Here is a 27,173-nt window from a genome sequence, read left to right on the forward strand (position 1 = left end):
TATTGCTAATTAAATCAAACAGGTGAGAAGTCTCGGAAGCTCAGAGCAACAGCTTTGCCTTGATTCTCACGGAACTGGAAAATTGAGCACCAATTATTCTCAATCTCTGCACTGGGAGTGTCACGGACTTGGAGGAAACCAGGTAAGTTCATCCATTCGAAGCTTGAGATTACGCATTGGTGCAGATTTTCATATAACTCATATTCTACGTAAATCATGTTATGTTCAAATGATTTTAAAATTGTTATAGCTTTGGTACTACACAGTCCTCGGAGAAATACGCGACGAACAAAACTGCTTGGACTTCTTCGGAGGAGAACGCGTCATTTTGTATCCGTGTCATAAATCCGGTGGAAATCAAGAGTGGGAATATCACGGAGAGGTAAATACGACACTGATTAAGAACAATAGCCCTTGTACTATGCAAATACAGTGTAATTGTGTACATAGACTGGAATAATTGTCCACACAAAGTCAAGACGCTGCTTGACTCTGGATGGAGCAGTTGGAAATCTGGCAGTTACGGCTTGTCAGGGGAGACTGGAGCAAAAGTGGAAATTTGAAGTAGACAATATTTATGACACTTTGAACAACTTTCGATTTTCACAATAACCCATCAAAGCAAACCCAATTTATTTACCTGACTAATGCAATAACATCGAACTAATGACAATTGACAATAAATGCAATTGCATAATATTTTTAATCAACTTCTAACATATGCATATTAATCACGTCTGCATAAATTATCAAATTCAGCTATTTCATTTCTAGTATTACAATTTCAAAAATATCGCTTCACATAACGAGAGCCATGTCTACAAATTCGTCAGATTCTGAAAATCTGCCTGAAATACAAGAGATTGTAGAATTGCAAAAGAAAAGTATTTGTACAAAATCACTCATTTTCGTAGGAATTGTAATTTGGAGCTTAGCATTTGCTACCGTTTCGTATCACTGTATCGAAAGTGAATTACATCGCCAGGGGATATCCGTTCCGGTAACTGAAACTGAAGGGAGGAAATTTAATGCATCAAAAACGAACACTACTCCAACCGATAACAGAGACAGCAGTCAAGAGAAGAATCGCGTCGTTCATTTCCAACAGTTCAGTCAGGACAGTCAGGAACAGAAAACTTCAAAGTCGTATAAAAATTTCAAAGACCGTGCATCCAAATTAGCAGCCCATAAATCCAATTCTAATCGTCAACAGTCAACCAGTGCTGAATCTTCTCTTGACAATCATCGTAAGGAAAACGGTAACGCAATCCTTGCAAATTCAGAGGTCGTCGAGGAAAACTCCAAAAGAATGTCGTCATCACAAGAAGAGACCTCTGTAGAAGAGTCTTCCGAAGGAGACGACAATGAGGCAAATCGCGACCTTGGTGTTCCCCAAAATATAATTCCTGAAATCTCTTCTAAAAATAGTGAGAGTTCAGATGGAATTATGCACACCATCCCTGAGCTGCCCCCATTTTACAACCTAGGAGAGGTTTGTTTGCCGTGACACGTATTTATTTATTTTACAACATTGAAAACGTCGAAATAATAATTTTCAGATTCGGAGTATTTCTTCAAATACGTTGTGTTTGGGTGAGCCTTGGGTTGGAAACATTATACTCCAGTTGTTTAAATTAAATTTGATTTTGAAATTAGATGCTAGTTCAGTAGATGGGTCAGTCGTTACTTTGTACGATTGTCATGGGCAAGGTGGAAATCAGGTACGCTTGGAAATGGTTCCGTAAAAAATTAAATTAGCCCGAGTCAGGCACAGCATTGATAATTCCACCCCTACCCAAATCCACCCACTTTTGGCGACTATTGGTTTTTAATCCTATTTGGTAAAACAATAGAACTGGGATATCAGCGAAAATGATGAGCTGAAGAAGGATCGACTTTGTGGTGATTACTTTGGAGGACCATTATTCATGTTCGAGTGCCATGGGAGTAAAGGAAATCAAAAATGGCTTTACAGTACAAAAGTAATATACTTTTTACCTCGCATGCATAATACTGATGTTAGCCCGCAAAATAAAGTATTTTGTTTTAGGAAAAAGTTTTGCAGCATCCCATTTCAAACACATGTTTATCCATTGCGGACGGATCCAAGTTATCGATGAAACCATGTAATGGCAAATTAGAACAAAAGTGGTGGTGGAGAAAAGGATATCACACGTCGCACCTATCCTCAGTGGATAATGAATTGTAGACAATATTTCAGTACAATGATGTGTGTATATATGTAATATTTCAAAAATTAAACATATTGCTTTATTGACCGGACTGAGGCACAGTTTTTGAAGAAATTTATGACATACAAGGTAAGCAACGCAACTGAAAATTAAAGAAGTACGTAATCATAAGTTTTGGAAGGAGGAGTATAAACTATAAATGTGTGGTATGGTTACATTTAGATATATAATTTTGACCAGACATACAGCCTTTCAGATTATACATATTTTAATTTTACGTACCATACAAAAATCTCATGGCAACTAAATATAACAATAAACTCAGTTTTTTGATCTACCTCAACAACAATTTTATCCCATATATGAATAACTGTAGCGTTGTGAAGAAATCTGGCTATTATAGTTGATGCCTCTGCATAGTTCGACCTCACTTTGCTCAGTCAAGATCGTCGCCGGGAGGTTTCATGTTTGGGGTTGGGTTCGGAGGTGGTGGTGCACTTGCTCCCCCGAATCCAGGCATCCCCGGAAAGCCACCCATGCCCCCAGGAAATCCGGGCATTCCTCCGGGCATGCCCCCCATGCCTGGCATACCTCCGCCCATTCCTGGCATACCACCCATTCCCCCCATTTTCTTTTGGAACGCTTGAATAAATTTCATGACCTTTGGATTATTTTGATATTTCAGAAGGTTAGCAGGATTTTGTCCAATGTCTTTGAAAGCCTCCGCAACCTCGGGATCGTTCATTAGCCCAGCAATTTCTGGATCTGAATTCAAATAAATCGATAAGTAAAAATAACCAACAAATCTCAATATTAAAATTCTTGCCTCCCAGGATGCCACCCAATCCTCCGAGAAAGTCAGAGTCAGGTCCCTCGGAATCTTGTTCTTGCTGATGATGAGCTTCTGCACTTGCAGCATGCGCGCGTGCCCGCTCCTAAAAATTTACAGGAGAAAGACAATTAAGCAAGAAAGCTTTTGAAATTGTTAAATTCTAAGAATTGCTCTTTCCTGCGCTCGAGCCTTCCTTTGCTGAATGTCGCGTTCTTCATCTCGTAACTTTTTACGAATTCTCCACTCTTCCACCTTCCTCGCCTGCAAAATAATAAATGGGTAATAATTATAAGAAACATTGTAAATTTATAGCACAAGAGTACATTTTTTATCATATACATATACACAATCCTAATGTTTTTTTCCAATAAATAATCTGTGGCTACACTAGCCACAGATTTTTTGGAAGCCATCATTCATAAATGTGACAAGGAAGCCGCACAGGTTTCTGTCACACACAGCAGTGCACATACGTCATCATTTTAATTTTGGGCAGATATCAAAACAAGCTGTAAGATTTCTTTTCGAAGGACAATATTCCCATCCGATCACATGCAGTAGAGTCGGGACTAATTTTACCGTTCAACATTAATGATGATTTTATTTTTAATCGCATATACTATACTTTCCACACATATTTAACTTTCCCAGCTCATTTGGTTCATGCGTTACACGAACCTCAATTATAAAAATGACGCTTACACCATATAAAAGTCGGCGTGGCATAATAGCCTACTGATCTAAAATTGTGGCTTTGGCCATGTGACAAAACATTTGCCACCACTACTCCTTCTTTCTCGTTCTCACACGTTCAACATTTTGCACTCCTGCCGTGCATGCAAATGTCGGTCTGATGTACATCTATCTAACCAAGTCTTTCTCGTAGGAGCATGTCATCATCCAAAATCTTAACCCCGAACGATTCGAGACACTCAATAAGACGATACTGGCACAAGTAGTAATGTACTCGTAGCAAAATACGGAATGTGCATATGTAACTTGTGTGGTTTTCTGCATTGCACTGGCTCAGATATGAACAAAGACAAATCATTAAGCATACCCCGATTTACTACCGAAACAAAATGAGTGCGGTAGAGTAAAAGCTTATCCCCAACCAACGCTACGACATTTTCTCATGTGATATTGTTGAAACAGGAGACATGTACAGCAGGCTTCTTAAAAACATGAGCGAAAGTTGAGCACGCCAGCAAAGGATCAAGCGCTCGGATAACTAAGATCGTTTTCAGTCCGAGCCCATCATCTGAGTCGTCCACACTGATTGGACTTTTCTAGCGTCGGCTTAGAATAGTCCCGTCACAACTTCATCGTCATCATCGCGGACAGTACTGATGCAGCTTGGATGAAATTTATCTCTAGTTCATCCCTCATCCAGGAAATTGTCCTAGGCCCACCAAACGCATTGCGAAATAATTTTAGAACGACACGAAGATAAATACATACGTTGAATTAGGGAGAAGAATAGTTTTGCTTTTGCCTACCAAGACGGCAAATTATATAATACCTACTCCGATGTGGTTGTGAAACTTTGTGAAATTTAAAAAAATATAATAAGTGAAAATGAGAACGGTTTGGATCCTATTGCTGTTTGGCTCATTAATCACCTATCACTTCCTTCCGCCAGCCTCAGGTAAAAATCTTAAAGATGGGTTTCCCCAAATACATACTGTTACATATAGCATCATATTTACAACAAAGTGAATAAAGCAATCAACCAATTAGTGAAAACTAATTAGTAAACAGAAATTTTGTACATTCCAACATGTCATTCAGAAGAAATTTCACTCAATTATATGACAACTTCCAAAACTAGTTGAATTACGCAACACATACATTACATTAGGCGGCAATAAAGTAAGGTGAGCGGCTCGACAGCCCGTTTCGAAACAAAACATTAGCACAATTCATCCCATAATTCTTTAACTACGAGAGAGAGAGGGAGGGAAAGAGGGAGGCCTAAGTGAAAGTAGAGACGAGCACCCACTTTACTTTCTCCACACTTTCTCTAGAGCCAATTCAGTCGGACGGCATTACACCTTAATAAGACAGGCAAGTGACTTGACACGTCTTCCATTCAACCGCAAAATCCTTCATACCCTGATAAATGTTAAATCCTGAAATCTTCCAACCACCAACGTCAACCAAATGCTTCCCTGTCCCAACTAATCCACCATCATGTTGTTCTTACCCTTATGAATAATGGAGAAGCCCAAGACTCCAGAACTCTTACAATATACATAGAAATGCTTCAGAGATCATTTTGCTGGTTTATAAAAAACCGGTAAAAACGACAACCCAACAAGAAAACAACCAACCACAACCCCGTGTACACCGGTCCAGTGATACAATGGTCACGACGGTGAATGATGGCTTCATTCGAACAGGTTAATGTATGAACCTCAAAGCCAAGGAACCAAGATAGACCAGCAGAAGGGATAGTAGTAAATTATTGACCAAGTCAATTACAATTATTAGATCGCAACGAAAAAAGGCTCAAAGGTTGAAGCTAGAAAAAAATGTTGGTTTCCGCAAGGAACAAATGCGGAGGCGATATCGGGCACTAAACACTTTATCATTTTTTGTCCACGTAGACGGTGGGGGAAGAGGCAACGATGATTAAATATCTGATGAGCCCGACATGAATTGTTACACAATTAATTTCAAACGTCATAATTCAAGGAAGATGAAGCGTATATAGCGTGTAACGTGTATGTACGTCAATGGTGAATTTCTTGAAAAGTACGTGGTCGTTGAATAAGACTAACTATTTCTTGGATAGAATAGAAAACATTGCCACTAGGCCAAGGCAAAATCAGAGAGGCTTGACGCTTTTTCATGAGAATCTCATAGAAAATGCACCTACATATCGTGTATGAGATGTATAGTCGGTGCATGTCAAGCAATGGGATTGAATTTACACAATCACACCAGATAGTCAAAAGTAGAGTAAAAGTATGATCTCACTCACCGAACCAACCCAGCCAATAATATTCTCTTGGTGTAATCTTTGACACTGAATCTCTCTCCCCACTGCAAAATGCTATTCTAGAATCGGTGTATTGGAATTGCGAACAGAGATTGCAGTCTTAGATATGCAACTAGACTCTTACATTTTCCGGTTCTTCTTACCCGTACCAAAATAGAGATCTGATGAACCAAAATAGCATCAGGGTGGTTCAGTCTATATATTCGTTTATTAGTTGTGTATGAATGTTAACCTTAACGTTACTTCCCTCCTCCTCCTCCTCAGAATCAGAATAGCAGAACAGACAGGAGAAAGGGCACCTGCACATATCTATAAAACCAGTTGCGGCCAAACATCTTCCTCATTTTATTTTGTGTTGTAATGACTCTGACAGGCAATCCCTTGTTCCTCTCGTATTATGTAGACACGTCGTATTGGCAAAGGAAAAGTAACTCATACCAAACACACACAAACTCCTCAAACAGAATCCAGCCGGCTTGTCCAAGACTATTAAATTGGTTGGTATTGCATGCATTTAGTTTACGCTGTATGATGTGCTGGCTGTTGTGAGAAAATTAGAGGAGCGTGAGTGAAATTGTAAGTTTGGGCAGGCCCTTCTTCGTCCTCGTCGTCGTCTTCTTCTTGCCACCCTTGTTCATGTTCATGCATGGCCAGAAGCCAACTGGGCCAAAATCACATTTCATTTCATTCACTTCTGTTTCGCAATTTTCTATCTGCTAAAACGAAGCAGCCGTGGACCCAAATGTATCTGTAACTCTGTACTTCATAATATTTTAATTAGCGCTGGGCAAACAGGAGGCCCGTTATTATTATGGCTCGACTACTACTGCTTGTACAATTTCCCTGCCTGTTATGAGTCTCAACATTAGTTGTAACAAATCTAAATATTTTAGCAGTAATAACAGGTACATAAATATGTTATGCAGATTGCGGGGGGTGAGCCGTTCACATTGAAACGAATTGTGTAGCCATGAAGTAAAATGTAGAAATGCGATGTAGCCGTAGATCCACATTCCATCAAATGATGGAATTATATATAGCCCAATTATCCTGCTTTCTCCAGCGATGGCATTCAATAACTTTCCCAACGAATTTTCATTTTGCATTTGAGCGAAGAATTTCCTATATTTTAAAAGTTGGGTTAGCAATGGTAATAAAATAAACCATGTCCAAAGCTCTCAATTTTAGCCTGAGTCACGCTTCTTGCATAAGCTTTCACTCTTTTCACCTGAAGTCTTTCCTTTAAATTTTCCACACTCGTCCAACCTTGATGGGCTATTTGCATACCAGAAATACTTCAACTTGGTCCGCTGGTGGGCTCTTAGATTCACGGGTTCCAGTAATAGCAGAGGATGAAGAAAAACACATTTATCAATAAGACCATTCCCAAGATTATTTTTTTCTACAGCCCACCACTTTCCGTACCACGGCACGAATAGGACATGTAAATGTAAATGTAAAGGTTAAGTTTATGTATGTTTCTACGCAAGGGCATCGTGTATAATAATGAGACGCTAAGAGCTGCACCTTTAACGTTTGACACGAATTACAGGTGAAGGGGTGCCATCAACGGACCCCAAACCATCTTTTGACCAATGTAAGCCTTATGTCGACGCTGCTCTCAAGACTGGAAGTAGTCCTCAGGAGGAGGAAAGTAGTTCTAATTCTCAAGCCGGCGTAGGCGATTCGCCCCCCGATCAAAATTCCGATGAGGATGATGACAAAACCGGAGAACAGGACAGTGGAGAGGGAGACGGCTCAAAGGAGGACACGGACGGAAATTCGAAAGATGACAGCGATGAAGACGGTGATACAAAAGAAGGTGAGCATAACTTATTCCCAGAATACATTACTGCCCACTCACACGGGCAAACCAACAATATGGACATACAATTATTGTTGTTATCAAGATACTAACCAGCATGAATAAACATGTAAAGTAAACATTAATATGGACGAGTAGATTGCTTTGCCTAATAATCGCTTGCAATTGGTGAATGTTGTAGAGGGTGCAGATGATGATGATTCAAAACAAGTGAAAGCAGAAAGTGGCGAGTCTGAAGAAGATGGAAAACCTTCGAATGAAGGCGACGATGGTGCCGACTCTAAAGAATCAGACGAGGACTCGAAGGAAGGTGATAAGGGAACAGAGGAAGATGATACTACCGATTCCAAAGAGAAAGTAGATGCTTCTGATGAGAATGACAGCCATGACTCAACTGAAGGGGACGCCCAATCTCAAGAAGCCGCCGACGACGACGAGTCCAAAGAGGGTAGCGATGGCGAAGGGTCCAAAGAGGGTGACGATAGCGAAGAGTCCAAAGAAGGTGGCGATGGCGAAGAGTCCAAAGAGTCCAAAGAAGGTGACGAAGACGATTCAAAGCCAGACACTTCGAGTGCAGAAGGTAAGGTATGCTCTCAGCTTATATTAACCCTGCAAGAAACCTGTAGATTTACATAAAAAGGAAAACCGCTTTCTGTGTTGCTTTCAAATAAAACAGATGACACCCCAACTGATGGAAACTCTTCACAAGATTCGGGAGAAGAGGCAGAATCAGACGGAACCCTTTCAGATAATGTGGCCGACCAAGCTGACGAATCCGAGTCTGCAGAAAGCAAAGAAGAAGAAGAAGCACAAGAAGATCAACATTCATCCGAAAACGCTTGTAGGAATTTAGTTAACATAAATAATTACTTCTTCAATGGGGAAAGAACGGAGGAATGTGATGATTGTAATGTGCTGTGATTGTCTCATTTGATTACAGCAACTACCGAATCTAAGGCAGATGTAAGTGGCGAGGATGAAAAGTCCGATGAGAGCAAGGAGGACGATGACGGCAAGTCCGAAGAAGGGAAAGATAAGAGTGATGATGATGGCAAGTCGTCGGAGGAGGAAGGTCACGATGAAAAATCTGGAGAAGAGGCAGCTGATGATGATGACAGCAAGTCTGTGGAAGCCGGAGATGTAAAAGATGATGACAAATCCGAGGAAGACGGTAAAACGGAAGAGACAAAATCAGGAGAGGATAATGATAGCACGTCTGGAGAAGATGACGATGGGAAGTCTGGAGAAGATAGCGATGGTAAATCTGAAGAGGAAGAAGGCACCGAAGAAAAGTCAGGTGAAGATGATGATTCAAAATCTGGTGAAAGCGAAGGTGGTGACGAATCAGACGAGGATTCTGAAGAAGTGGAACCCTATATTCCTCGACCTAGAGACCATGTCACTGAACTTTTGGGGTTGGACGACTCGGACCGGACGAAAACAACTTTCTCCCTTCTAAACCAGGCAACCCAAATTACCCTCAAAGAGCTCAAACGAATCTACGAAAATGCGATCAAACCCCTCGAAAATGTTTATAAACTTCGAGACTTGAGCAATCGTCATTTTGGAGGTATATCAAAACCGAGTTACACATGTGCATTTACAGAAAGTCAGGTTTCAAATTATCTATAAAAGAAATATTGTGGCCTCCTCTCAGATCCAGAAATCTTCTCAAAGCCATTGGTTCTGCTTATGGGACCGTGGTCCGGAGGCAAGTCGACTATTATCAACTGGCTGTTGGATATCAAAGACGAGGATGCTGCCCTTCGAACTGGGGCTGATCCATCACCAGCACAATTCAATATTATGATGTACGGAAAGGAAGAAGAGGTGCTGGATGGAACACAACTTGCTGCCGATTGGACATTTTCTGGTTTGCAGAAATTTGGTCAATCTTTCTTGGATCGTCTGTAAGAACTGCATTCTTATCTTTCATCTGATGGGTATAATCACTCATAAGTTCTTATTGCTTCCACAGCCGCGGCCGAAAATTGCCAAACAGGCTGCTGGAAAAGGTACATAAACATTAGCCATTAACAATTGTCCTTTATGGCCATTCATTTTTTGGAGAGCAGCCAAATTATGTCCACCTGATGGGTTACTGAGTGAAGCTGTATATTGAGTCTTCTCCAGTAGCCTGTTAGGCGGATAAAATTTGTGTAAAGTCAACCCAGTCATGCGATGCTATTTGTATTTTCAAGTGACTTATGAAAAACTTGCACGCACAAATCAGTGTACCTCACATACCTTTCTCTTGGACAGGTTAATATTGTAGAAATTCCAGGAATTTTAGAAGTTCGGAAACAAGTCGAACGCAGCTTTCCCTTTAACGACGCTTGCCAATGGTTTATTGACCGTGCTGATGTCCTATTTCTCGTGTACGACCCAAGGTATGCCCGCCTCTTAATGTCATTACTACTTTGATATTAAGTTTGTTGTGGATAAACTTAATTAACTGACATGATATTGAAATCCCACAGCAAATTAGATATTGGGCCAGAGACGGAAGCAATTTTGGATCAACTTAAGGTCTGTTTATCTTCAAAATTAGCTCCTCTTAATTGATATCTGAATTTACATGTTTCCTACGCTCGCTATTTACATTTATTTACTCGCTATTTATTTACTGCAAAATATTTGCATTTTTATCTCATTAAAACCAGGGAAGAGAAAGCCAGGTTAGAATTATTCTCAACAAAGCGGATACCGTGACGCCTGATGAACTTTTACGAGTTCAAGCAATGCTCGTGTGGAATATTAGTCCTCTCATGTCAAGTGCAGAACCACCAGTGATGTAAGACAGTTTTTATGACTTGGCACAAAGGAATGGATAAAATATACATTTAATGGTGCAAAATAGGTACGCTGCTTCGCTTTGGGATCGACCACTGCTACCTGACTCTCCGAAATCTTTGCTAATGGCTCATGAAAACCACTTTTTGAAGGATATCAGGGATGGTATTGAAAAACAGGTGGAAACGAGAATTGCTGCTGCCCGAAGATTTGCTGTCCGAGTTCGAAATCATGCAAAAATGGTGGACTGCTACCTGAACACGTACCACAACCACCGCTCCTTCTTTTCTGACAAGAAGAAAGTGTCCAACGATATTATTGACCATCCACAGGTATTTTTTGTCATTTTAAATCACATATCACAGATTTATGCTTTGTTTTTAACAGTTTAACTAGTTTATACCGGAGTATGTGCGTATATGTGTAAGGTCATTTTTGTATTACAGAATTATCACATCTATGAAGGCCTGTCGACTCTGACAAACATTTCGCGATACGATCTCCCAGACCCGGATACTTACAAGGACTTTTTCAAACTTAATCACCTTTGGGATTTTCCAACTTTAGCTTCAACGTGCAGTTACTTTAAAGGATGTCCCATCAACAAATTAGATATTGCAATTGCATATGAACTACCGGAACTTCTTGGGAAATTCAGACGACAAAGGGAAGCAATTTTAACTGCTCAAGCTCAAAAAGCTTCCGCTACTCCAAAATAACGTGATTATTCAGAACGAATTGGATAATTACACAAATTCACCGTTAACCGTGCCCCTGCCATTACAGCGTACTGAGACACAACAACTGGACAATATCTAGATAAGTAGATATATATACATTAGCTTAATAAAAACAAGTACTGTACGTACGCAATAATACTAAAAAACACATTTACACAAGCTGGAGAGAGAATGTCAATTAGCCAAAATCCCTGTTGTTTTATGGATAATAATTGTTGAAGGGTGGCACAAGGTAACACTACAACTGTAACCTGACTTCAGCCAGCAACACCCTCTATTTCCACAACTTCCGAATGCCAGAAGAATATTTTGTGGTAATTTCTTCAAACTCTTAATTTTAACTATGTATTTATGTACGTTAGGTCGTGTAGATAGAAAACAGACTGTAATTTTAAAATGTTCATAAGATATTGAAGTGACTGCATCCAAACAACTGATTGATTACACATGTATATTCTGATTTGGAGAATGTGTGACCTAGGTCTTAATAATTTAAAGAGTTATATTCCCGTTCTCAACGATCTGCATATTGGTGTGTAATTTGTTGCCAATCTGTAAAACTTCGCAAAAAGAAAACCCCAGAAAAATATACAGCCCTGGATATTAGGATAGACTACACATACAGGCTGTTGTGATAAACTCATAAACTAATCATTACGAAATAAAAACAAAATCAGTCAAACACCAATTACAAAAGGGGCAATTAATATGCACATCGTTGTGTGGATATACAGGACCGTCCATCAATTTTCGGATACACAGTATAAAGTGTATGTCTGCCTGTGTTGTATATACTTAAAGGTCTGGGAGTTTGACTAAATGTAATTTTCTGACATGATGAATTTAATAAATGAAAAAACCCGAAAACCCACAAAAGAATACTTACGTTTGGCTGACACTCCTTCAGCCATTCGTCAGTTTGTTCATCGAAATCAATCTTGCATGCTTGACGCAGGTCAGACGCTGCTTCCTCCCAGTGACCAAGAAGTCTGTCATTGTCATAGGCATTACATTAATCATCATTCACTTGCTTTCATATTTAACAATTTACAATGCGACTTTTAGTTTATGTATTTACCGATGAGCCCGACCCCTAAACTTGTAACCAATTGCCGAGTCAGGGTTTAATTCGAGGGCTTTGGAGCAATCTTTGATGCAAGCATTAGGCTTTTCCAATCTAAGATAAGCTGAGAAGAAAATGCAAAACGAGGTTAGAACAATTACTAATCCATGCATTTGTATAAAAGTTTGAACTCATACCTTGTCCACGTTTAGCAAAAAGGACTGCAGCGTGTCCATTCAACTTAATTGCCTCTGTATATTTTTGTATACATTCTTCAAATTTGCCTTCGCCAAACAGTCCAACTGCCTCCATCTTCAATTCATTGGACTTTTCCATCGCTTCCTCCCCAACATCTTCAGCATTCGACCCCATGTCTTGGTTTGAATCAACTTCGTCAGCATCTGGATCGTAACAAAATTACATCTCAGAGTTAAATTAAAGCATGTAATCGTAAAAATTTAGAAAAATTATTATTTTTTTTTACCAACAACTCCTTCTTGGGGAAGCTCTGGAAATGGCTCTTCCTCTATCTCCATCTCGTCGTCAATTACTTCTTCTACGGTAGGCTTTGCTGTCGGTTTCTTGGGTTCGCCACCAGAAGGTTTGGAATCTCCAGATCCGCTTTTGTTACCAGGTTCTGGCATCTTGGGCAGCTAGAAAAGTTGTCAAAACAACAATATCTACATATAATATCCACACTATCTATTTTTATACTCTTGCGAATAGGAAGAGTTGTGAATTGCTTAAATTTTTTAAGTGTACCTTTGCACCAACTGCAGACAAATAATCCCGAAGAAACTTTAGATCCTCTGTAAAGATCAGGCTGGGCTGATGTTTCAACAGTTCGACAAACTCCTTCACAGTTGCCAGCATAGCTGGGTCGATGCTTGAGGTGCTCATGATGATTCCTGAGGAAAATAATAGTAACTTGTAATTTTATAATTGTATTCAAACATTTTCATATCCTGCATTTAACATTTCACAACACACAACTAATAACAAATCACAAGCAAAGAGAATCTTACCTTCTTGTCTTGTTCAGAGCTTCTTCAACCTAAAATTTAGACGGTCTTTCCTAGCGTTTTACGAACAAGAAGAATCGTTGGTCTCTTCAAAAAAGGCCTGTCAAATAAGAAACTGAGTGGAAAAAATGCTTATGTGCTAGAATTTTCCATCCGAAGTGGAGATGAGCAAGTTTGAAATTAACTACGCAAGAGTCGCGACGCGAGAAATTCCCACGGACAAAAAGCATCATCGTCTCAACTTCGCCCCAGCCCAATTTGTAAGCTGCTTACTTTCACTGCGACTTTCACCAACTACAACGGCAATGTATACATTATAAATTCCATCATGTTGTGGAATTTGTCTTGCAAATTCGAAAGCTTTCGAGGGATTCATCAAATTGACCGATTTTCTACGATATGAAGAGGTTTCAGTTGGAAAAAATTTTCCAATCGAGATAAAAGCAGTTTTACAGTCCATTCTTTTGCTTGAGTTTGTGAGGTATGCTAAATAGAATGCATGGAGTTTGAGTAATAGGACTTCGTAAGAGATGAATTTTCTGAGAACTTTTTGGACTAATCTTGCAAAATAAATCACATATGTAGTCTAATAATGGTTTTTTGGGTGGGATTTAAAGAGTTTAGTATTTCTGATATTATTGCAAATTTTAACCAATAGAGTCGGAAGCATCAAAATATAAAAGTTACGTAAGGCTGACTATGCCTGACATTATCATGCACATATTTAATTACACAATTTCTAATCAAAATCAACCTATTTATTTGTATTTGTCACACTGTTTTGAATGGAAAACGTAAAATTATACGGAAATGCGTGTTGCTTATGAAATTGTCTAGATTATGTATCACCTAAAAGTTTGTATCCATAATTTTCCTTGTCACAAACAATTGGCATTTATTTCCGAATTCACCATTTCTTCAGCATATATAGATCATGTACTTCTATTGGTATGAGAGAGACGCATCTTTGTGTTTTCAATTGAATGAATGAACAATGTTACGTACTCTTTTACATACGTATGCATACTTGGGCATGCACTTTACTTGATTTTACATACCAACGCTTGAACTACAAACAAAAGAGAAAGCTCCATCAATCGAAACAGAACAAAATAAATTAACTATTGCATAATCCACTGATTATGAAATGTTTGTATAAACAAAGTGATGATTCAACCATATACCCGTACTTTTAACTATGTATGAATATATATACATATATGTGCATATATATTTGGAAGTTGGCCATTAAATTGAAAATGCGTTGTTCCCTCTGGAGCACTCTGTTCTTAAGCCTATCTTATTGTTTGGGACAAGATTCAGAAGATATATTAGAACAGGAATTTAGGGACTCGTGTGTAGATTTGGCATTCCAGTGCGCTCGTAAGTCCACCCACCGTAACTGCCATACGCCTTCCTGATCACATCATTAAAGGCTCTTTACATGACTGGTACGAATCATGTTTTAATAGATAATCGGATGAGAGGGGAGATGGAGGACTTGCGGTTTGTTTTTCGAGACGCCATTTACTACTATTGTTTGGATCTCTACCACTGCACGGAGGGCAAAAAGATGGTTTGCGAACATATTCATGAAAAGGAAGCTGAATACATGGACAAATCTCAACGCTCCAGAGCCATTCAACGCTGCAAAGCTTGGAAGATTGCAGTTAAATATGGAGAACCCTCTGTGAAACTAAGGTGGAAGGCTAAAACGGACGATGGTACCCACAAGAAATCGTAAAATGTTAATTATATTTCTGCGATTTTGAAATTGTAATTTTGGTAATAAATTAGGTGCATTAAAAAAGGTTAGGGTATTTTCACTGATTTGGATAGTATACATACTTATTGGGTATTTTACTCAAAAAAGCACTACTCCCGTCGTGCTGAATTTAGCAGAAACAGGGGTAGAAAGCTGCTTTTCAGTGAAATAGACAAATGTATGCATGAAATACGCAAATATATGTAGCGAAAAAATAGTAATCCTGGTTTTTGAAAATTGGGATTAACAAAATGAATTAATAAATTATTACCCGGGTATATAATGAAGAGGATAATAAATAAATAAATCATTGTATGTGTCAATAATACTTAAATATATTTTTCTATGTTTTTAGTTAAAATACAGGAATGGTTTCTGGAATATTATACATAATAACGGTCACCTTCCATAATCACATCTAAGCATTATACATTACTTATTTACTATACAATAAATCATTTAGCAGGATTTCTGAGGATAGAGAGGGTTCTATTTAGCACTGATCGTAATACTGTATAATTTACAATTTTAACACAATGCTGCAATAGTGACACACGCTTATTAGGCTACAAATAACTTAAATAAAAAACCACATATGTATAATATATATACGTTTGTAACGAAAAATTCTATCAGCCTTTTATGGTTCTATCAATTTGATGCTATATAGTTCTAATAGTGAATAGAATTTATATATAGCAATTCTAATAATTATTATTAGTAATACTAATTGTAGGTCAATCGTATGTTTATCAACACGCACAGCAGGTACCAAATACAGGTGGTTCGTAAGTCAGTACTGAGCCCAAGATTGCGACCAGATTTGGCGAAATATAATATCACTATTTTCTAATGTTATGTATCAGGAGCATTACAACCAGTTGTATCACGGCTAACATCAAAGTATTATAATCCATTATGATAAAATTCTAAGAACATACAATAAAACAACACACGGGAATGATAACCAGGAGGAATAAGTAAGGAAACGTCATAAATTAAAACATCGTCCATATACGCATCAACTTGGTTGTTTGCATACGAATTGTTGAATACAACACAGTGTATATAGTAAATAAGCATCAATGACTTAATATGAGATGAGATTGCTGCTGTATTTAATTCGCTGGTGGGGGTTGTTGAGGGGGCTGCCCATAACCTGAGGGCTGTTGCGGATTGTATCCTCCAGGCTGTTGCATCGGTTGCCCAGGACCTACCGGCGGAGGCCGATATGATCCATAGCCTCCAGGGTAACCGGTTTGTGGAGAATATCCCTTCAAAAACGTATATATTATTATATGTATGTTCTTCCCACGCATATACATATTACTAACTTAGGATTTTACACGTGAGCAAAAAAACCCTAGGGTATCTCTCTCATCACACTCACCTGATATTGCTGTTGATAAGGTTGATACGGCGCGCCAGGTTGTTGTGCTGGAGGTGGTTGTTGTGGCCCTGGGCCTTGTTGTGGGACTGGAGAAGTTCCAGGATAATTATACCCCTGGCCTTGAGGATACCCTTGTGGAGGATACTGCTGCTGACCACCATAGTTTGAAGCGTATCCAGGTGGGCCACCACCAGCAGAAGCTCCTGCTCCTCCTCGATTATCCGCCGCAGGGTTTGGACTTGCCGGGTTTGCTCCATAAGTTCCCGGATTATAGTTATAGTTTTGTGGATTTTGTGGATATCCAGTTTGATTCGTTGGTGCAGCTCCAGGATAATTTTGTGGATTTTGAGGATACCCTGAGCCAGGACCAGGGGGATATTGCTGCTGTTGGGGTGGAACTGCATTACCAGTTGCAGGAGGTGGAGCTGTAGCAGGTTGGTTAGGATTTGACATCTGGCCGTAAGGGTTTGGTTGGTTTGGATTCGCATATTGAGGATAATTTGGATGACCACCATGACCATAATATTGTTGTTGCTGTTGGGACTGTGGGTGTTGTCCAGGCTGAGTGGGTGGGGCTCCCCCGGGTCCTTGAGAGCTAGGAGGTTGAGGTTGTTGCTGATACGATGCTGCTGGGTTTTGTTGAGGCTGTTGTCCTGGTGGCCCTCCTTGAGGGGGGTTGGGCCCAGGTGGTCGAGGCGGCATTGGTTGAGACTGATTTGACATTGCTCCTTGAGGGTGTTGCTGTTGTTGTCCAGGTTGACCACCGGGTGGATAATTGCCATAAGGATATTGAGAAGGTGGTTGATTCTGTCGACCGTAATATCCTTGTGGTTGTCCTGGTTGTCCCATACCCTGTTGCTGTTGCATCCCTGGTGGAGGAATTTCTTGTCCTGGCGCCTGTGTATAAACATATCAAACGTGTGACTAACAATAATTGTAAGTCCAATAATAATATATAACGGTTTTCTTTTGAAGTATTTGATTACTTATACTTACCGGCAGCATTTGTTGAATATTTTGATTCCCATCTGCCAAAGAAGCCAAATATACGAGATTCCTGTGTAGAGTTTGTTGATATTGTAGACATTCTTGTCCTTTTCCTTTGCTCTGAAAATCTTGGATTGTTTCTGTAATCAATAATTAAATTATCAATTTGCATGTTGTGATTTGTGACACAATATACACAAAAATTAACACCCAGTCAGACCTACCTATCAGTTGAGCATTTTCATCTAAAATCTTTTGAACCTGAGCCGGGTTGGGTGTAGCCTGCCGGACTCCACCAGGACCCTGAGGGGGTGGACCAGGTCCCATTCGTGGAGGAGGAGCCCCGAAAGTACTAATTGACATTATTCCGCCTCTTCTTATTTGCACTTGTTGTATAAAAAGATGTTAAACAATTACACTCTTGCCGCAAATTATCACTATATTAAATTTTACTCCACACTGACTGCAATAATAAACAACACAAACTTATAAATAATCAGTCTACAAGTATCTCCTTTCTACGGTACTTGGTGATAAAATAAAATTACGGATTAGTGTCGGTCAGTCAGATGCTCTCCTCCCAAACCAACACACCAACGGAATCCCGAAATATGAAATGGCCAGCGCCGTGTTCTTTTACTTGGATGTTAGTAGAGCAAAAATAAATCAAATTTGATGTTTATCAACGCAAGTTTGAATGAGAGAAGGGAGCGAAATAATGGTAAAATGGATATGAGAAGACGCCAAAAGTGGATATGGTTTGAGAGTTGGTGCTCCGTGGAGACCACCACCCCGACCCGATCGCATTGCCCCGGAGAAAGGAGCGGAGAAAGCTGGATCTTCAGACTATAGCCCTCACTCCGCAGCAATTGACCATGGTCCACTGGACCATTATGATCTGGTGAACCACAAAAAAAGTGGTCTATGGAGCACCCTGGACCGTGTGATGAGATGGATGGACCAATTTATTACGAGCTATGCTCAAGACACGGTGAGGTGAAAGCTAAGAATAAATCGACCAATTGCTCTTTATTTTGCACAAATACATTCAATTCATAATTGTTGGTGTACATACATAGAATATGTAAATTAAAAGTGTACATATACAGCATATGTAAATTAAAAGAAAGTCTGATAAATGTCAACTGTGCTCATGTCTTTCTCATTATCAACTATGACAATGTTTCTCCACTTGTCGAAAGTGGTGCAAGCATGGATAATATCAAATGCAACCATGTCCCCCACCTCGACGTCATCACCCTCCCCAATTCTCATGAAAGAATGTTGGTCCATCATGCGAAATAATTCCCATTTATCCGGTATGACCACTTCCAACTTTCTCTTTATTTCCACCTCCTCAGTGCCGACTTCTTCACTTCCGACCACTTTACGCCATGGTCGGAAATGGAGAGCAGGTTTTGGAAAGCCAGAATCGTGACCTGCATCCCTCCTGCCAAACCCAACGATGGCCACATCCTTCTCGGGAATGGATTGCACGTAAGCCCAAATTTTTAGGGCCGGTTGCAATTCGGAATTGTCCATGAGTTGCTTGAATTTAATTCGGGATGAAATTTCGGTGTACATCCCCACATCATGGATCATGTAACATCCAGGACGAAGTATTATTTGGATGGAAGGCGTCGTTGTCGTAGCTTTGGTACTTTGAAAAAACGTTGTCAGCTTTTCAGCAACAATGTCAAACCATACTGAACCAGATCCAGTGATCGTTACGGCGAAATTGGGATTGAAGCATTGGGCTTTGATTAAATGTGCAGTTCGTTCTGTAATATAGTCGACAAAGTCCGAGACGTCTTGTTTAAGAGATAAAACTCCTTCAAAAAATTCCACTCCCACGAAATCAATGGTATCAGACCAGGTCGTAAGAGTTTTCAAGACTTCGGCTTCTTGTTTTTCGTTTCTCACTCCAGTTCTTCCATTGGGTGGTCCATATTCTAGCAGCACCTTAAGCTTCTGCTTTCTCTCTGAGAAAAATTGACCCAGTTGCTCGACGTTTTCAGAAGAGTCAATTGTGCACAAGAAATCAAAATTTTCGTCAGATGACATAATTTCGGAAATAATATCCATGTTACGCTTGCCTATCAACTGATTTGCTAGCAAAACCTTTGAAACACCAAATTCATGTGCAACTCGTACTTGGGACGCGGTGGCCAAAGTGAGACCCCACGTGGAAGGTTGGGATATTACATGATGAAATAAATTTGGACTCATGGTCGTTTTTCCGTGCGGAGCAATTTTAATTGGTGCTTCAAATTTGTTGATAAATTTTTCCATCCACGCAAGATTATCGCTGAATTTCTCCATGTCAAGAATTGCGGCTGGTAGGCTAATGTCTTCTTTTAGAAGGTCCCATTTTTCAAAGCAACTTGTTGAATTGTCAATTCGCCCAACTCCTTTCCCCAATCTTAGCAATTCTAAACACGCGAATCTATTTCCACCCCTTTTTGGTATGTTTGATGTATGAGCCATCTTGGCAAACTCTTTCTTGTGTGTTAGTATTGCAAGACTGATATTGGGAACCAGTGAAATGTCCCATTTTATTCAAATTCATTTGATGCACACGCCATTAAGTCAAGTACCTTGTCGATTATTTTATTATTAATTATTTTGTCAATACTCCCATTTTGATCTAAAATCAATAACTAAGATTCATGAAGATTCAAACAGATGCATAAATTAGAATATGCATGGCATGGTGCTCGTGCATATGTGTGCTGTTTTTCGTTGTGCATATATACATACATATTTTGCATGAAATGATGTTCTGTTCATCAATGGATGTAGGATTTATTCAATAATATGATTCGTATGTATATTTGAATTACTAATACTTATTGTTAGTTTAATGATTTGGAATAACACATACGATTTAAAATGTTTAATTTCAAAATGAATTTTAATTTTTCTCGCAATTATAAATTTTAGGACATGAAATCTTTAATATGCATATTCATATATGTGTAATACAAGTATTTGCTAATTGCAGACATTATCTCTCTCCTCTGCCAATTAATCCTCCTCCTTTAGGTCTCCAACAATAGCAATCGCATCAATTTCAACGAGAGCTCCTGCCTATAACCCAACCATCAAGTAAAAATTATAAAAATTATAAATATAATAAATACAATATAATAAAAAAATATAAATTGGGTTCACTCGTACTTTTGGAAGTTGTCCCACTTGGTAGGCAACTCTCGCTGGAAATCGCTCCTTGAAGTCTAAAAATGTTAAGCACGAGGAGAGGGTTTACAATAACCGTTGTAGTACATATAGGACGCTAATTAGTATTTTTACTCACATTCCCCATAAATTTTATTCATTTCTGAAAAATCTGAAATGTCTTGAAGGAGCACGGTAACTTTCACCACTTCAATTACACAAACATTATCAAATCCATTCAAATTCTAAATATATGCAATACAAAATAAGTTTGCATACCATTCAGGAAATCGGTCCCTGCGGCTTTCAAAATATGACCTACATGAAAACAATATATAAGCAAATGTTTGATATTTTCTTACTTATTGATGTCCTTACCAATATTATCCAAAGTTTGTCTGGTTTGAGCTTCCAAGCCCTCAACTAGTTCCCCATTTTTCGTGAATCCCAGTTGTCCAGAAACGTATAAGGTCTTATCCACTTGAACGGCTTGGCTGAAAATCATAGCACAAGAAAAATTAGTACTTCCTCCAACTTATTCATGCAGCACTTCATTTTAGAAAACCTTAGTGGCAAAGGGTTTTGAGGAGCCTCTGGAGAGTTGATAATTTTTCTGGTGCTGGACATTGTGCAATGATTTAATAGGCAAAGTACTGAATACGGACAGGACACGAGAAAGTGTACTTAACCAAGTGCGGTAAACTGGAGAATGAAATCACACACGGAAGTTATCCGCATAGACTTTATTTTATACCAGGTTCATGAGAGGATAGGATTGTCATCAAGTGTTTGATTTACGATGGCACAAATCGAGGCTGATCCATACTCACAGAGTGCAAATCAACAGATAAGAAACCAATGCTGGATTTGAGCTGTCAACTCCTCAAGAACTTTTATGATCCGTCTTGTCGGCGTCTGCTGAGTATATATCGATCGATTTAAATGCATATTTGGAAATTGCATGCTGTGCTATTTTTCATTATTGCGGAAAAAACCTTGAAGACAAATATCTTTGTTGAAAGCAATGTTTCAGAAGAAGAGGAGTGATTACTTGAACATTATGCATTCAGATGGACAGATGAGAGATGTATTGAGAAATGCGCATACGTAATAAACAGTAGAAATCTATACCGGATGAAAGGCATAAATCATTTTTCCCAAATATGTAAATAGAGATAAAGTTAAGAGTGCAAAACGTAATAAAAATAGCGAGACTTGAATATATTTATATTTATGTACGTAATATTAAGCGACGCAAGTTAAAATTGAAGCTTCGTCATGAGTTTGAACTTACAAATGCTTAATGCTTATTATGAGATTTACAAGCATTGTCGCTTGAGTAAAATTCTGCTAAATATTTAATCACAAGTTTTTGTTAACTTGATACGCCGTTTAACGTACCTCTAAAAATGTATTCGTAAGCATCGGGGATTTTTCAAAATTTAAATACATTTGAAATGGACAAATCTATGCATGCCAGTAGCCAAATACTTAGTTCATGCACTTGCACTGCTACATATGATTAACTACATGCCTACAAATTTGTACGCTATAAACGCACTTCATTAATAACTACATACATACGATCAATATGATGCACTGGCGGAGGAGACGCGTTAGGTAGTTCTCCTCCAAAGAAACAATAATGTCTACAGCTTTTTATCGTCGTCTGACATGACATATGTGTTCCTTATAAAATGGAGATGCATTATACCGTCTTGTTGCTTGTGCAATATTGTTGGACCTGAAAATAATAATACAAGTATTATACAAGCAAGTGGTGGTGGACGCCTGCTGTACAATGTTTGAAAAAAATGAATTGAATTGAGCATGAAATGAAGCACATAATGTGTAAGGACCGATGCCATGAAGAAAGAAAAAAAAGATTCCAGTCAGGCATTAAAAAGTGTAACGAATCAGTGCTCATAATGCTTCACTTGTTGCATCAAAACTGCCCTAATAGTTGATACACCTCCGCCGTTGATACACGCCTAATTATCCAACCAAATTCGATTTAGTTAGGGTGATACTGGCTGCGGAATAAAAAATCCTGGTCTAATAGAATAGATGGAGGGGGTTAAATACCTCATCAGCATCCCTTTAGATTTAGAAAACTCATGATGGTGCATCTCATCTCGGTCGCACTAAGATTACAGCAGAGTAATCTGCTGAGACGATTTTTTGGACGGGTATAATAATGCTTTCGATTGGTATTGAGTTGGCAGGACCAAAAAGTTGAGATGAAGTAAATCCGTCCAGACAAAGAAAGTGAAGCCACCAACACTAAATCCTTGGCTGGCTGGCTGGCTGACTGTTTTGAGACTGATTTCGAAGCCCGTGCCTTTGGCATCATCCCATTGTTAGGAGGACTGCATTGTGTACTGCAGATGGTGGCATTCGGTGGCTAGTAGATCGTAAAGATGTAAAAATAATCAGTTTTGATGAGGCGTTGGTGTTAACGCGCAATTCTCATGTGAACCGTGGCGTGGATACAAAAGTATTTTTGCATGTGAGACGAGATCAATGTCGTATTTGCAATAAAGAACAATAAGAATCTACATACGCATGTAAACTCACTTGATTTTTTGCTTTACAAAAACATTGGCTTATTTTTTCTCCATCGAATTTGGAATGTTTCAATAAAACTGGGTACAAATAAATAACTCGTGCGGTTGGTGAGATAATTGAATTTTAAATTTTATATGAAATTTCCACCAAACTGAACAATGTTGATATCGCTTGTGCGCATTGTTGTTGAGGATGCATGCCTACCAAATAATTATTTCACGGTTATTTAAACTCAAAAAGCCACTAATGGAATATAATCAAGCGTGAAATGTGAGCATAAGAAGGAATACATTTCCTATTATGCTTAAACCGCACCCTGAGACGGCCCGATATATTGAATCGATCTCACAAGAATGGTCGAATTGAGTGGGGCATCTTCTCCATCTTGCACACATTACAACACACGACAGTAAAAGAAGATTGATCGACTCAAGGTAATAAAAAGTTTCTTCTTCTTGAATCTCATATTGTCTCTTTCGGTGTATGCACATGTTCCTTCTTCGGTATGTTAGTTGCTCAGATTAACCACAAAAAACGATTGGAAACAGCTCAGACCATTTGCTGCTTATGGTTTGTATCTTCCGAGTAAGACACAACGCAACCATAGGACTGTTCCCTCCATCAGCTTCCATCCAGTATTGTTTGTCATGCTGTAAAATGGTTACACGAATCGTATGGAACAGATACCACAAAAATCGGCAGGCAGTAAAAGCACAGCTTTTCTTGTAAGATGTAATAGAACCAGAGAGTATGTTCAGTTAGCCTTTCAGACAACAAGAGTAGTGCATTGCATACGTAAGCATTCTTACGAATAAGAAGCTGCCTCGAAACACAATGCATAAATAAATTGTGCTCGTCCAGCAGCAGCCTAAAGCAAGCACCACTTGTTGCCTCGTCTCATTCTCGTAGGTTGAGTCGAAGGGTGAACTCCAAGTTGAAGGGTTGCATAAGCGTTGCCCTGTACTTCGTAGCTGTCGTAATGCAGGGAAATCACGTAAAATATTGAACTGTAAGGCGGTGCCAATCTCTCTAATAATTTTATTTAAGGACTAGCAGTGCTCCTAATGTGTCGGGTACAATTGAGACAATCGTTGTTTATTTGTTGTTACAACAATTTGTGATTGTGACCATCATACACAGAACTTATCTCAATCGTGCATCTCATCCTTCCGACCCAATTCAGATCAAAGTCGATGTCTTGAAACTTTTTGTGATCGTCGTGTTTGGAGGTGATCATAAGAATAAAGTGACTGTCTCATCTCATCAATTGGATCATTTATAAGATCAAGCACACAAAACTTAATCCACATTATTTGTTGAGTGAGACCTATTGTTCCAATGACTCATGGTGACAACATCAAATATTGGTCACATTAAGCATTTGGACTTTATGCAAAGAAAGTGTGAGATAAGAATGAGCTAAAATTTGTATAAGTACCCAACCAAGTGCTCCGTTATTTATTATCTCATCTCTCCAGCAGAAGCACTACACTCTGCATAACTTGCTTATCTCTCAACATTTCAAGGCTTTTATCCTTATCTTCATGCTCCTAACTGGAAAAGAGAGACTACGCAGAGATTTATTTAACCAGCCCCCTCCTTTCCACGCTCTGCTCATAAGGGGAGAATAAACGTTATCGAAATCTAAACATTTTAAAAGCCAGAACCAAACCTGAGTGATTCCAATGATGAGGATGGAATTGTCCAAACACAAAAACTCATTTGTAATGAGAATGATGAGTAACTAAACACTAAACAAAACAGGTTTCACTCAGCTTCACAAATAAATACTTACTGCTCTCGGAGGAGTGAGCATATAATCTACAATAGTGTTCTGGAGCTGGTTGGTCGGCTGAATAATAATATCCATTTAACCCTCCTCGTCGTCTTCATGTATAATAAGTAGACGCTCAAGAAGACGCTGTTGAGATTTTAAATTAACTCTCCACTTGCTGAACGGAGAAAGAAGATGAGTCTCGAGTTGTGCAAGTGAAGTGCGAGTAAATCACTGTGGGACCATCATCACAACAATAATTATTTTAATAATAATTGACCACATTATCATATGGGTTCCCATTAAAGACATTACTCAAAAAAGGAGTGGTTTCATTCCTCTGAAATTGCCGAAAAATTGGCAAAACAATAATGATTGTTATCTCACAAGAAACAGCAGAGGAAGGAGTCTCATCTTTACGACGGCCTGGTTGCTCTTGTCCATGTTGCTGTCCTATTGTTGCCGGTGGTGAAAATCAAGAAGGTGGAGAGAATCCTAATTGGTGGAAAAGGCGAAGGAAAATGAAAACGAGGAAAACTTATGAAACCAAGCTTTTGAATCCACAGATTCAAAAAGAGCAAGAAAAATATAATTATGATAATGATAATGATCCTGTCCGACGAGATTGCTATCTCCCATCCGAATCAGGAATAAATGAAACACATGAGAAATCAGAATCGAATAGTGCTTTAAGAGTAGAAAATCTAATTTGTGGCGATAATATAAAAACTGTTGATCAAATATTTCTACCCGAAATTAGAAGGAACAATAATAAAGTGAACTACGCACTCGTCGTCCCATCGTCTCACCATCATCATCCTTTGGTTACCTTGATAAACCTCCTGGTCATACTCGTCACCTTTCTTCTCGTCATTTCTTCATCTCCGTTCACATTGGTGAACGCTTTTCCGACAAATGACTGTGATTGGACTGGCAGGCAAGTTTCAAATTTGTATTATTTCGTCCATCTCAAAGTAGGAAACTTTTATGAAAAAAGTGGCATTTTTGCATATCCTTACTAATTCTGCGTGCAAAAATGGAAACGGATTAAAATTCTCATTGGGAAGTAGATATTTTCGGCTCTTAAATAAAAATGGAAAAGTCAATGTTCTGCAAAGAATGAGACTGTACTTATCTACATCTTATTGCATTATTATGTACACGGCACAGTAAAGTTCTCTATTGTGCAACCCTCTCACTGTACACATAATATATTTTTTCATCCTCTCCTCAATTCTTACAACAATTGACGGTGAGCGGAGTCTTGACACGGACTTGACATTTAGTCACGAATTTTATCAGCGATTTAAATCCACCGATACAGAGTAAGCAATTAATCTGCTATTCCAAACAACCAAGCCGTCACCGCTAGCCAATCATCAATAATACATTTTGCAATTTAAATTTGCATCCCCTGTCAGCAGAACATTTTTATTTCTTAGCAAAATATCCTGGTTGGATATCTTTCTACAATTATATTGTAAAAGTTAACTCTGCCAAATGATTCAACTTGACGGGTGGAAGTTTGATCATGCACTTTGGATAATATGACTGTCAATAAAAAGTGGAATCCAGTAGCATCATGCAATAAATAGATAGCGATTTCACGAAATCTCTCCTCCGTCGTTTTCCTTTCCACTCTCGGTCAGTTTCAGATGCTCAAACTTCTTGATGCAAAAACTTAAATATGTATATTTAAGACTAAAACCAAACCTCACCAATATTGCGTCATGATGAAAATCATTTTACTATTAAATACTTACTACATACTAAAGCAGTGGTAATAAAAGTGAACTCACGTTTATAAGTCAGAGATCATTGAAATTTAAATGCATATTATACAGAAAATAAAATTAGGAGGATATGTCGTCGTAAAAATGTGTGCAAAGAGTAGACGAGGAGAACCAGTTGAAATGTGATGGACAAGGAATGGTCATTGTTCCTGTCAATTGTGCATATTGATAAATGGTTATTACACACAACTTGCAACTGCTTTTTATTTTACGACCAAATTGTCAAAAGAATGGCACGCTCAGATTTC

At 38.8% G+C, this 27,173-nt stretch overlaps 5 protein-coding genes and 1 long non-coding RNA gene across 9 annotated transcripts in view; 3 read left to right on the forward strand and 3 right to left on the reverse strand.

The window, feature by feature from the left end:
• The first annotated feature begins 34 nt into the window (after positions 1–34).
• On the forward strand, positions 35–624 carry LOC118436306. Its single transcript, XR_004835340.1, has 3 exons — positions 35–142; positions 251–382; positions 451–624. It is a non-coding gene; the product is annotated as an uncharacterized LOC118436306 (long non-coding RNA).
• A 1,613-nt stretch (positions 625–2,237) lies between these two features.
• On the reverse strand, positions 2,238–13,667 carry LOC110851587 (putative protein FAM10A4). Its single transcript, XM_022099436.2, has 9 exons — positions 13,475–13,667; positions 13,212–13,357; positions 12,934–13,102; positions 12,647–12,850; positions 12,465–12,573; positions 12,273–12,375; positions 3,202–3,285; positions 3,019–3,127; positions 2,238–2,957 (listed from the first exon to the last, which is right to left on the reverse strand). The coding sequence occupies exons 2-9, from the start codon at positions 13,347–13,349 to the stop codon at positions 2,629–2,631; spliced, it is 1,245 nt and encodes a 414-aa protein (XP_021955128.1). The 5' UTR covers positions 13,350–13,357; positions 13,475–13,667; the 3' UTR covers positions 2,238–2,628.
• Positions 4,253–12,253, forward strand: LOC110851586 (sarcalumenin). Of its 2 annotated transcripts, XM_022099435.2 has the most exons (12): positions 4,253–4,672; positions 7,581–7,850; positions 8,035–8,433; positions 8,530–8,694; positions 8,794–9,423; positions 9,511–9,763; positions 9,832–9,868; positions 10,116–10,243; positions 10,334–10,382; positions 10,517–10,647; positions 10,714–10,978; positions 11,093–12,253. In XM_022099435.2, exons 1-12 carry the CDS (start codon positions 4,603–4,605, stop codon positions 11,363–11,365), a joined length of 2,670 nt encoding a protein of 889 aa, XP_021955127.1. In that variant the 5' UTR covers positions 4,253–4,602; the 3' UTR covers positions 11,366–12,253. The 2 variants fall into 2 exon arrangements, with proteins under 2 accessions (XP_021955127.1, XP_035709353.1); XM_035853460.1 differs by lacking the exon at positions 8,530–8,694.
• Positions 13,668–15,549: 1,882 nt separating the features above from the next.
• On the reverse strand, positions 15,550–18,371 carry LOC110852374 (basic salivary proline-rich protein 3). 3 transcript variants are annotated; one of them, XM_022100434.2, is made up of 5 exons: positions 18,162–18,371; positions 17,838–17,999; positions 17,623–17,753; positions 16,627–17,523; positions 15,550–16,510 (listed from the first exon to the last, which is right to left on the reverse strand). In XM_022100434.2, the coding sequence occupies exons 2-5, from the start codon at positions 17,974–17,976 to the stop codon at positions 16,355–16,357; spliced, it is 1,323 nt and encodes a 440-aa protein (XP_021956126.1). In that variant the 5' UTR covers positions 17,977–17,999; positions 18,162–18,371; the 3' UTR covers positions 15,550–16,354. The 3 variants fall into 3 exon arrangements, with proteins under 3 accessions (XP_021956126.1, XP_021956125.1, XP_021956123.1); XM_022100433.2 differs by having other exon boundaries at positions 17,838–18,076; positions 18,162–18,370; XM_022100431.2 differs by having other exon boundaries at positions 17,838–18,370.
• A 2,128-nt stretch (positions 18,372–20,499) lies between these two features.
• Positions 20,500–21,524, reverse strand: LOC110851884 (rutC family protein C23G10.2). The gene is made up of 6 exons (XM_022099812.2): positions 21,356–21,524; positions 21,169–21,284; positions 21,070–21,108; positions 20,930–20,998; positions 20,794–20,849; positions 20,500–20,703 (listed from the first exon to the last, which is right to left on the reverse strand). Exons 1-6 carry the CDS (start codon positions 21,415–21,417, stop codon positions 20,641–20,643), a joined length of 405 nt encoding a protein of 134 aa, XP_021955504.1. The 5' UTR covers positions 21,418–21,524; the 3' UTR covers positions 20,500–20,640.
• A 2,668-nt stretch (positions 21,525–24,192) lies between these two features.
• The window catches only part of LOC110851883, a 36,413-nt gene continuing 33,432 nt past the window's right edge, over positions 24,193–27,173 (forward strand). The window contains exon 1 of the mRNA XM_022099811.2: positions 24,193–26,069. Coding sequence (XP_021955503.1) covers positions 25,504–26,069 — 566 coding nt within the window. The 5' untranslated portion in view covers positions 24,193–25,503. The remainder of the gene's footprint in view (positions 26,070–27,173) is intronic.

Source organism: Folsomia candida, unplaced genomic scaffold, assembly GCF_002217175.1.
Source record: "Folsomia candida strain VU population unplaced genomic scaffold, ASM221717v1 Fcan01_Sc007, whole genome shotgun sequence".
Taxonomy (NCBI): domain Eukaryota; kingdom Metazoa; phylum Arthropoda; class Collembola; order Entomobryomorpha; family Isotomidae; genus Folsomia; species Folsomia candida.